This window comes from Mixophyes fleayi, chromosome 7, assembly GCF_038048845.1.
Source record: "Mixophyes fleayi isolate aMixFle1 chromosome 7, aMixFle1.hap1, whole genome shotgun sequence".
In the NCBI taxonomy this organism is placed as follows: Eukaryota; Metazoa; Chordata; class Amphibia; order Anura; family Limnodynastidae; genus Mixophyes; species Mixophyes fleayi.
In genome coordinates, this window is record NC_134408.1 from 116,965,823 (window position 1) to 116,977,302 (window position 11,480).

The window sequence follows — 11,480 nt, forward strand, 5'->3', positions numbered from 1 at the left end:
TCACTATATAGTTATGCACACCCCATCTATATAGTGACTATATAGTTATGCACACCCCATCTATATAGTGACTGTATAGTTATGCACACCCCATCTATATAGTGACTGTATAGTTATGCACACCCCATCTATATAGTGACTATATAGTTATGCACACCCCATCTATATAGTGACTATATAGTTATGCACACCCCATCTATATATAACTATATAGTTATGCACACCCCATCTATATAGTGACTATATAGTTATGCACACCCCATCTATATAGTGACTATATAGTTATGCACACCCCATCTATATAGTGACTATATAGTTATACACACCCTATCTATATAGTGACTATATAGTTATGCACACCCCATCTATATAGTGACTATATAGTTATGCACACCCCATCTATATAGTGACTATATAGTTATGCACACCCCATCTATATAGTGACTATATAGTTATGCACACCCCATCTATATAGTGACTATATAGTTATGCACACCCCATCTATATAGTGACTATATAGTTATGCACACCCCATCTATATAGTGACTATATAGTTATGCACACCCCATCTATATAGTGACTATATAGTTATGCACACCCCATCTATATAGTGAGTATAAAGTTATGCACACCCCATCTATATAGTCACTATATAGTTATGCACACCGAATCTATATAGTGACTATATAGTTATGCACACCCCATCTATATAGTGACTATATAGTTATGCACACCCCATCTATATAGTGACTATATAGTTATGCACACCCCATCTATATAGTGACTATATAGTTATGCACACCCCATCTATATAGTGACTATATAGTTATGCACAAGCCCATCGTCTAATATAGAAAAAAATAGCTACTTTGCAAAAGACCCCATCCTCCAAAGCAAATCTTTTTGCGGTGGCAATACCCTCCAGCTCCACACCTGCAAAAGTATTTACATGATGTCAGAACTCTGTAAAATTGAGGATTTATTTGCTTTGCACTTAATAGTGCAGCACTGTCTATTTGTAAACGACCCTAGTGATTTAGAAGAGCAGCAACTTTGACTTTCTTCGTTAATATAACTATGAAACATGTCAGACTGGACATTTAATGAAAAGTAAAGCATTACAGTTTACAACATAACAACATTTTTGGGATGTTTTAGTATTATTTTAATTGGAATGAATTCAGATTAAGAACATTGAAATTTTTTGAAAAGAGAATTACATCGCTCTGCCCCAAATCGATTAATAATAAATACATCATTAGTAGAATTTCAGAGTTTGAATTTATCATTTATGATTCACAGGTCTATTCATTACTCATCTAATGTTTTATCTTTCTTCAACTTTAGTTATTCGAGCAAAAGTGAAAGAGGTGAAGGTGAAATGCCATGATGCAACTGTAGTTGTAGAAGTAAAGGAGATTCTCAAGTCTTCCCTTGTGAACATTCCCAAAGATACAGTCACTCTGTACACAAACTCTGGCTGTCTGTGCCCACAGCTGGTGGTCAATGAGGAATATATCATTATGGGATATGAAGATAAAGAGCGCACCAGGTACAAAGACTCTTAGACCAGGAGGATTTAGTAAAGCTAATTCATTTACATTAGTTTGTACACTGATGAGCCATCTATAGAGATGGAACACAATTATTTGAAACAAAGGCTGTGGAAGATTCTCCCGACCCTACTAACCCCTCCGTTTTAGGAGGAATACTATTACAGTGGTAAATACAATTAATAGAGGGAGAAACGCATGCAGAACGCCACTCGACAATAGTAAAAATGTTAATGGGTACAGTGACACTAGAAATAATTGTTTTTAGTGTCACATCCGTTTACATGCATTTTATTAGCACTAAATACGTGGGTAAAATGCATGTAAAAAGCACAAAAGGGTATGAGCACTAATTTTACTCCATATGTAAATGTACTTATAGCAGACATAAAGAAATATACAGGGTGGTGCATAAGTGTGGAAACACCCTTTTCATTTTTTAAAAAATTTAGAGTTGCATCCAAGATGGCCAACTTCAAGATGGCTGCCATACTGGCCACATACCCATATGCCCAGAAAAGTTTTCCACCACACCCAGATCATATGTGTTGACACTGGATTAATATTTCCTTACTCATTTCCCTTTATAAAAGGTTGTTTCCACACTTTTGGACCACCCTGTATTTATTTGCTGCTATTAGCTTAATACTAAACAAATTAGCAGATTCTCAATGCAGTGCTATGAGTACACTTCTTAGACAGAAACCTGTGATTACTGTTTTTACTGTGCTATTTAACAGTGTAATTAAGCATTTTAAACATATTCTACAATTCTGGCTTTCAACACAGACTTCTGTTAGTGGAAGGGTCGCTTGCTGAAAAATGGAGGGATCGTCTTGCAAAAAAAGTTAAGGTAAGGCCACAAGCAAAGGCTGGGGATTTAGCAGCGTTGAGAGTATTAGAAGTTATTTATTACTATAACACATTGGGGAATTGGAGTCATCTCTATTTTTTGTACATAAAATATGTATTTCCAGTCTGCACATGTGCACCAAAAATGTGTATGCATCATCACCATTTATTTATTTATATAGCGCCACTAATTCCAAAGCGCTGTACAGAGAACTCATTCACATCAGTCCCTGTCCCATTGGGGCTTATAGTCTAAATTCCCTAACAGTCACTCACAAACACACACACAGACAGACAGACACACAGACTAGGGTCAATTTTGTTAGCAGCCAATTAACCTACCAGGTTGTTTTTAGAGTGTGGGAGGAAACCAGAGCACCCGGAGGAAACACACGCAAACACAGGGAGAGCATACAAACTCCTTACAGTTAAGGCCATGGTCGGGAATTGAACTCGTGACCCCAGTACTGTAAGGCAGAAGTGCTAACCACTTAGACACCGTGCTGCCCCATACATATGCAGGTTTTGTTGTATCTCATACTTGCAACTCCTTACAATGAGTGGAAGGTAGTTGTGTTAGCCGAAGCCGAAGACTCAGCAGAGGGAGGTAGAACGGGTAGGAAAGGGGCAGACAAATGTAGGATTAGTATAGTGAGGGCATAATAAATTAATTGTGACTAATGTAGACCTGGACGCGGACGTGTATACAGCTGTCAGGGATATTTATTGGGATTGCTGTAGGGCTGCTGCAACAAGACGCAATAATGATGGAGATCAGCAGCTCTAGCTCGCCACTTCTGATTGGCTGATGGCGGACTGACCCTGCTAGCTGATAGCATTTAATTCATTGGTGTGGCTGCTATATTATATGATGTTACAGCTGTCTGTTCGCAATACTTTATTGATATTTCTATTTGGACTTTAACAGAAGATTCCCATTTGATTTTTAAAGGGGTACATTTTATTTAGTTTGTATTTAATTTATATTTTATATGGTAACTGTGACTTTTACATTTACTAATAACTGTCAAGACACTATTCTCTCCTGCGTACACTTCGCTACATTATTATATTGTGTACACGTCAGGTAATGCAACTTTCGCATTTACTAGTAACACTGTCTAGCGACATCTCTATGCTATATCGACACTATTCCAGCAGGTTCGCTACACTACCATACAGACATTTACACACAGTGCACAGTTACTCCTGACATAAACCTGATGCATATGCTAGTGATGTACAGCTTGATTCATCTTGTCATGAGAACAATTGCTTTTTCATGCTCGCGTGTCTTTTCCCGCTTCCGTTCGGGAACAAATGTGTCCAGGTCTACATGAGCTCCAATCGCTGCAGAGACATACATAATAATGGACAAATTGGAGTGTCATAATGCAAGAAATGCAAAATAATCTCTACGTAAACAGGACAAGGGAAGGGTTTTTATTAGTGTTTATTAGAATGTCTGCTGAATCTGACAGCTCCCACTTCTTTGCATTACATGTAGAGGAATTGCTAGTGAAGGCAGGATAAAAATGTGTAAAAGTAAGCATATTTTGAGACAAATGGCAAGCAGGATACAGAAAAAGTGTGTATAGTCTATGTATACAATATATGTCCTTATATCCACTACATGAGAACTGAAACTCAATCATTTTGGGTAGTGTAATTATTTATTTATTTTAAATCTCTTTATTTTTACACTTTGTACAAAGAAAAAACAGCATTGCCGACCATATTCAACGTACATGTGTAATTATTTTTAGTAAAGTATTCCAATGAAATACAGAGCAGGAAAACTCTGTCTAAAAGCAGACCTAAAATATGTGTAAAATTAAAGGTAGTAGAGTAGACAGTAAACAGAAAATAACATTATGGTGTCCTCTAACTAAGGTGTCATGGATACCATTATACAGTTTTTTTCGCTATACATAGAGGTCAGCTCATTTCACAGTGTCACTGAGATGCAAATACACCTCCCAACTGTCCCGATTCAGGCTGGACAGTCCCGGTTTCAGACAGTGAGGCTTTTTGTTCTGACTGTTGAGACTGTTTGCCACTCACCATGGTTAGAAGGTGCCGCGCACACCTGTCACTGGTGCACGCAGCAATGCAAGGATGTTTTTAGGAGAGAGCGTTTGGGGTGTTCCCTCTAAGCCAGGCCTGTCCAACCTGCGGCCCTCCAGATGTTGTGAAACTACAAGTCCCAGCATGCTTTGCAGGTAGACAACCAGTTGATAGCTGGAAGGGCATGCTGGGACTTGTAGTTTTACAACATCTGGAGGGCCGCAGGATGGACAGGCCTGCTCTAAGTTGAGCAATGTGGAAAGGAAAGAGTTAAAAGGTCACTCTAATGAGGGCTCCACCCAAAAGGTTTGCATTCACAATCTGCAGGATGTTTCCTAGTAAGATACAGGTTTAACTCTATAATTTTCAGATTGTTCAGCTTAGAGGGAACACTTGTGACAAAGTGCCTCAAATGTGCTAGATACTCCCTTGTGGTACGTGACATGCCCCTATATATCATAATCATGCCTCAAATTTGTTGTGACTCCCCCTTTTTTGTGGGTGTGGTTAGTGTTGGTATTAAAAAAACTTCTGTGTATTAAGCAGTAAATCCCCTTGTGCACTGGTGACCCAAAATACAGCAATTCTGACTGGTTTAGCAATTGTAATCTGTTGATGTAGCAAACAATTATCATGGCAATAAAAAAATATTTACCATATATATATATATATATATATATAGTTTTGTTTTGTTCTATGCTTAATGAAACAATACCCTTTCTCCTCATGTTTAACCATACTTTCCTACTTTGGAGATCTCCCGTCCGGAAGGGGAGATCTCCTTGTTGCGTCCTGGGAGCGTGGCCACACAAATCCCGTCATTAGGCCCCACCCCTCTGCTAAACCACACCAATCCATGTGTGTGGGTAGTTTTTAAAACAAAGTCTATGCCATGGCAGCATTCACTATCAGTCGGCACTTACACCTGCTCTGTAATTGGTGCAAATGATACAGCTAAAAACCCAGCATACTTACGAGAAACACAGTCTTGAATTGGCCGCATCTGTGTCGGAACACCCTCGGCACGCCCTTACTGTACATTGATTAGTTTGCATCTGCCCTCCACTCCCTCTTTCCGCCCCTCAAGTCGTAGGCTGTTGTAAGTGTCATTTGTGTTCAGACATGTATTGCATGCAAATTAGTTCATTGTCATATGGTGCGTTTCTGAGTATGTGCTGACCAATTACACACAAGATACGCTGCACTAACGGACATACCCCCGAACATGCCCACTGTGTGAACTGGTGAGCAGTTCATGACAATAAACACTAATTCATTTGTACAGGCCATTAAACCATATCACACAAATACTAATGTCTCGTATTATTGTATAATGATCCAACTATTTTATGAACTTACAGTTTTTTCTTTTCCTTTTTACAGCGTTGGGATCAGAAACTTCGGCGTCCTCGAAAAACCAAATCTACTGCAGCACAGAATGCCAATAAAAACAGCAACTCAAGACAAATGCACAGCTAGACTAATTGGATGATATATACATACATATATATATATATATATATATATATATATATATATATATATATATATATATATATAAAACTTGGTGGACTTTTATACAAAGATTTGCATTGTTGGAGCAGCAAAGAAGAAATTGCACTATTGCACGTTATAACCTATTGTTTACTACAAGAAATTGTAGTTGATTGTAGTTTTTTCCCCTCTCTTTTATATTTGCACGGATTTCTAAGCAATAGTTTTATTCCACTTCTAATGATATCACAATTGTCTTTATTTTTAAGATATTTGCAGCCCAGTGGATGAGAAGCTGTAAGATAATTAATGTTCAATATGTTTCTCATCTACTAACCTTGAAGGTAGAGGACTTGTTTACCTTAGAGCACATACTGACAATGTAACATCCTTCTGTACACTACATTTACTAGAAAGGATGGCTTCACCATTTGTCGAAATAATGTTCTAGTGATCACAACGGTTTAACTAACAGCAGTTTTTACAAATGCTGAATGGACCATGAATGCAAACATTTTTAGAATGTGACAGTTTCGGTGAGGCTGTGTTTACCTTTCAGTGAATATTGTGCAGGGCAATGTAGCAAGGGAGAAAGTTAAAGCTGAAATAAGTACCCTTAAAGGGGATGGATACCCCCAGCTGACTAGCATTGTTTATCTTGATTTACACTAAGGTTCTGCAGCAGCGAGGTCAACCTAGCCAGAGGGAATCACATGACTAAATGTGAACCAATCAAGTGCAACACATATCCACTCACAAGGGCCCTCTGCAGCCCGCTATGCTTCACTAATGCTGAGCCTCCAAGCTGAATGTAGTAAATAATTCAGTCAGGGGTATCCATGCAGTGTAAATGACAAAAACAAAGCAATGGCAGCAATATGATTAAAGAGATAACATATACTGGTATAATTAAAAATGTGGGAAATATTTTAGTTGCTATTTTTTTGTTTTTGCATTATATAAAAGGTTTATTTAATACTGATAGGACATTTTTCATGGTGTGAGTTTGTTACCTATGTAAAGAAAAGGGTGTTACAAAAATGAGGTTCCCGCCTTTTTTCTAGTCCTGAGGGAAAAAGACGATGCTCGAATTCCCCTTTCACATAAACTTAGCAGTAAGTTTTGTTTTAAATAGGTAACATTATTTCTTATTCTATCTAACTTATCATGTGCACCATGGTTGTCAGGTTGTCCATTTTAAATCAGAAAGAAATGTTTTAAAAATAAACCAATTCCAAGTGTTATGACAGAGTCATATATAAAAATGGTGAGAGAAAACTAGACTATTCGATTTGAACTGGTACTTTGCATTAAAATGAGAGATAACCCTATACAATAAATCCCTGTCATGAGTATACAGTATACACATTATTGTTGGGATAAGTTTGTATTATAATACATTTTTTTAGTTATCATTGTATGTAGACAACTGTTTATGCTGAAATAAAGTGTACTTGGCACCCAAGCACAGCGACAGCAGCCATTTTGTGGAGTGAAGCAGTAATCAAGAGAATGCACCACTGGGAATGCAGACACTAGGAACTCATGATATCACCAAGGCACTACTTCCTAGTGGATCGATATGCCGATTATTGGATCAGCCCACAAAATGACTGCTTCCACTGTGTGTAGGCGATGGGCTCTTCTTACGACCAATTGTCTTGCAGCAATGCAGAAATAAATCTGTAGTAAATATGAGATACCAGGAACACTATTTTAATTACAATGTCTAATTCATTTTGAGAATTTCTTCCTTTCAACTATTATAAATATCTAGCGACTTAAAATGAGTCAGGAAAAAATAATTGTAGAACAAAAAATAAAAAATAACTACTAAACATAAAATACAAGCTGATTCATTATGAAAATACCTTGTATAACATTCACAAACATATACTGCATGTAAAAGTTCTTGAAATATCGTTGTAACTGAGGACTTCAGTTTTTTTTTCCTTACCAATAACTCCTTCCATTTACAAACGTTTGCAAGTACACCCTTATGTCTGTAAATGTTTCATTGTTATCCTCTCTTCTTTGTTCTGGGTGTATTGTATTCCTTAGAAACAGAGAAAACATTTTTGAGTTGCATTTGAGAGAGCATTAAGTATCCATTTAATCTGCTTGAAGTACCCCTGACATCCACCACAATTGTTGCCATAAAAAAAATGTTCTTAAAAGTCAAATCCGTATAGAGACATATTCTAACAAATAAGTCCAGGGGGTAAATTTATTAAGCTGCATGCTTGAAAAAGTGGAGATGTTGCCTATAGCAACCAATCAGATTCTAGCTGTCATTTCATACAATGTACTAGATAAATGATAAATAGAATCTGATTGGTTGCTTTAGGCAACATCTCCAATTTTTCAAACCCACAGCTTGATAAATTTACCCCCATGTCTACACACTTCAGAAACCCTGCTTACTTTCTTTTAAATCGCTTTATACAGGTAGCTTTTTTTTATATGTATCATTGAACGATAATGGTATCTAATTGCTACCATACCTGGAAGGCATATTTGTGTGAAATCAATGTCACGATGCTCAATGACGGATGAGGTCACACAGCATTGAAACAACTAGACGTTTTAGAACAGTTTTTTTTAACCCTGAATAAGGGATCTTTATTAAGTTACAAAAAGAGTGTAGCAATAATAGTAACAAAAAATGTCTTTTTCAATGAGTGGTTGCCATGGTCAGTTTCACTTGGTATTGAATCAACAACTCTAAAGTATACATGATTTCTAATTTTGTATTTGCAAACTTTATGTACAGCTGCATAGAAATCACATGTAACCCGTAGGAAGTGGAACCCTTTAAATACTCTACATTTTACATTACTTAAGGTGCTCTTATTTGGAGGAACAGAAGTGATGGTCGAAAATGCATGCACATTACTTTATAGATGTATACTTGTGATTTTACTTTAAATATTTGCTACTTTTTTAAAATGTTAAAACAGATCTATTGAATAAGGGCAGGTATGTGTGTCTGCCTTGTGAGCAGATAATAGAATGTAGTACATATCATTAATAACAATTCTAAATTGTTCATATTACTTTAATATGTCAAAATAGGAATATTGCTTATTCTTTAAAAAAAATACTAAAACTTTTCTTAATAAATTCAGTTGTTGCCAATACCAAGGAACAGTCACTAGTGATACCTTCATTTTAGTTAGCAGGGTACAATTCATTCCTGTTACTTATTTATTTTGGAACTATACACACACACACACATATATATATATATATATATATACAGCAACATTGGCTGTAAATTTGTGTGTGTGTAGACACAAAATTATTGGCAGTGCACAGTGATTAAGATTTACAATTCAAAGTTATAGTTATATATCTAATGTTTACTGGGATTCATTTTGATGCTGAATATGTATTGCCAGTGTTGGCAGTCATCAGTTGACTACATAGCTGGGCCCCAAGTGATAGGGTCACTTGACCATCCAATTTTATAACCAAATTTGACTAAAATCTGGCAATTATTTGGACTATGTATTGTCTAAACCCCAAAATTTCAATATATCTATATTTTAGTACAAAGTTATAAGTACAACAAATACAAAAGAATACTGTTAATGTTATTTTTAAAAAGGACCCAAGTCTCACTGCAAAATACTGTCATTTTGCACAGTATGCCTTGACTGCCTGCCCCGCGCACATCAAGCTGCCTGCCCCTATTACAAGTACAGGATGAGACGCGATCTCCATCAACCTTTAGCGGGGAAGTAGGAACACAATGTAATAAAAACCTTATGATTTGTTTAAGATAATAAACCAAGAAGAAAAACTGAAAAGTTGATTTAATTGAAAGGGGTGAAACTAAAAGTGTAAGAGGTTGTGCACCTCCTTCTGATGGTTTTTTTTCCACACTTTTAGTTTGCAGTAGCCACTACCAGGTGCAAGTGGAAGCGCGCACCCTAATGAGCGTCCGGTGAACCATTGAGGCGCACTAGTGCTCTTTGTGTATAACCTATATGTTTCTTTTAACTTAGATTGCAGAAAAATTGCAGTTGCTTTTCACAGGTAGCAATAAAGACATTAAATAAAGTGCCTTTGTTATAAATGGTATTTTAAACTCTTTTGGTAAATTTATAAAACCTTCTAAAAAGGAAAAGTGGAGGTGTTGCCCATAGCAACCTTTCAGTTTCCAGATATCATTTATCTAGTACAAATGATAGCTAGAATCTGGTTGCTATGGGCAACACCTCCACTTTCCCTTTTAGAAGGTTTTATACATTTACCCCTTAGACTTCAAGTTGAAAGTTAAATATGTGACCTTGTCAAGTAGACTCTGGCACTAATCTTCAGCTAGGTCAACTGGCTTCATTTTAAGAATATATGCATATCCCTGAATTTTCTACTTGCAAGCAGTGCATGTGTTTATGCATTAAGAGATTGGGATTTCAAACTCCATAAGCATTTTTTTCACTCACGTAGAGCTTCCAACATATTTGCCATGTGATAATGGGTTGTGCTAGTCTTGTTGAGATTCTGGATCAATTAGAGCTCTTCTCCGCCATAGAACTCTGCACTTTATCACAGTGGTTTTGCAGTGTTTTTCCACATCTGTATTCACAAGTCTTGTAAATCCAGCCAAGTATGTTGAATAAACAATTCTACTTGTTGCTTAATGTGTCAAAGTAACTTTTGATCTAGATGGATTTTGTGTGCATTGTATCTGTTATAAATCAAAAGGTACAATGTGTTCTTATGTTAGATATTAGATGCTGCAATACAAGTTGGAATTCAATAAAAACATAGAAAAGGTATATACAAATATGTAAGCAGATAATTTAGGATACCAAGAGAGTGGCAACAGCACACTGGAGCAAATTATCCCAGTTTTCCTTCTAGTGGTGCGAGCTGGATGGGTGAAGATGTTACTTGCTGAATGCAGACAAGCTAAAGTGCTGCTCTTGATTCTGCTGAAAATGTGAAAACAAAATGATGTTTTGCCTGGACTAAAACATCAAGGGACAGTAAGGAATTCCTGGTTTAGCAAGTGGTTGCAGAGTCTTTTGTGAGGCACAAACATCCTGTATATTCTGATTTTTGCATATACCGGTGAAAAGGTGTCTGACATTACTTTCAATGGGACAACCTTAGTACCATCTAGGAGCAATTGTGGGACCTGCTTCTAGGCACACAGTGAACAAATAAGTGCAGTTGTGCACAAAACTATGCACAGTGGGCCTGATTCATTAAGGTAAAGCAAAAAAAAAAAAGTAACTTTGCACCTTGACAAAACCATGTTGCATTGGAGGGGGAGCTAAACTTATAATGTGGGTATAGATTTATAGTTGGGGAAGGGCGTGTCCTAGAATAATTAAATTTCAGTGTAAAAAATAAGCTATCAAGTATTTCTGTGCTACATGAAAAAACAGCCAGTATTTAACTTATATGCAAAATACTAAAGTAATATGCACCTCTTGCATTGTATCATGGTTTAGTCCAGCATAAACCTTACTCCTTTTTTCTACTTTTCGTAATGAATCA

At 36.7% G+C, this 11,480-nt stretch overlaps 1 protein-coding gene across 1 annotated transcript in view; it reads left to right on the top strand.

Annotated features, from left to right (window-relative positions):
- Positions 1-10,615, top strand: part of FRZB (frizzled related protein) — a 30,194-nt gene extending 19,579 nt beyond the window's left edge. The window contains exons 4-6 of the mRNA XM_075180490.1: positions 1,348-1,552; positions 2,343-2,406; positions 5,856-10,615. Coding sequence (XP_075036591.1) covers positions 1,348-1,552; positions 2,343-2,406; positions 5,856-5,951 — 365 coding nt within the window. The 3' untranslated portion in view covers positions 5,952-10,615. The remainder of the gene's footprint in view (positions 1-1,347; positions 1,553-2,342; positions 2,407-5,855) is intronic.
- Positions 10,616-11,480: the final 865 nt, after the last annotated feature.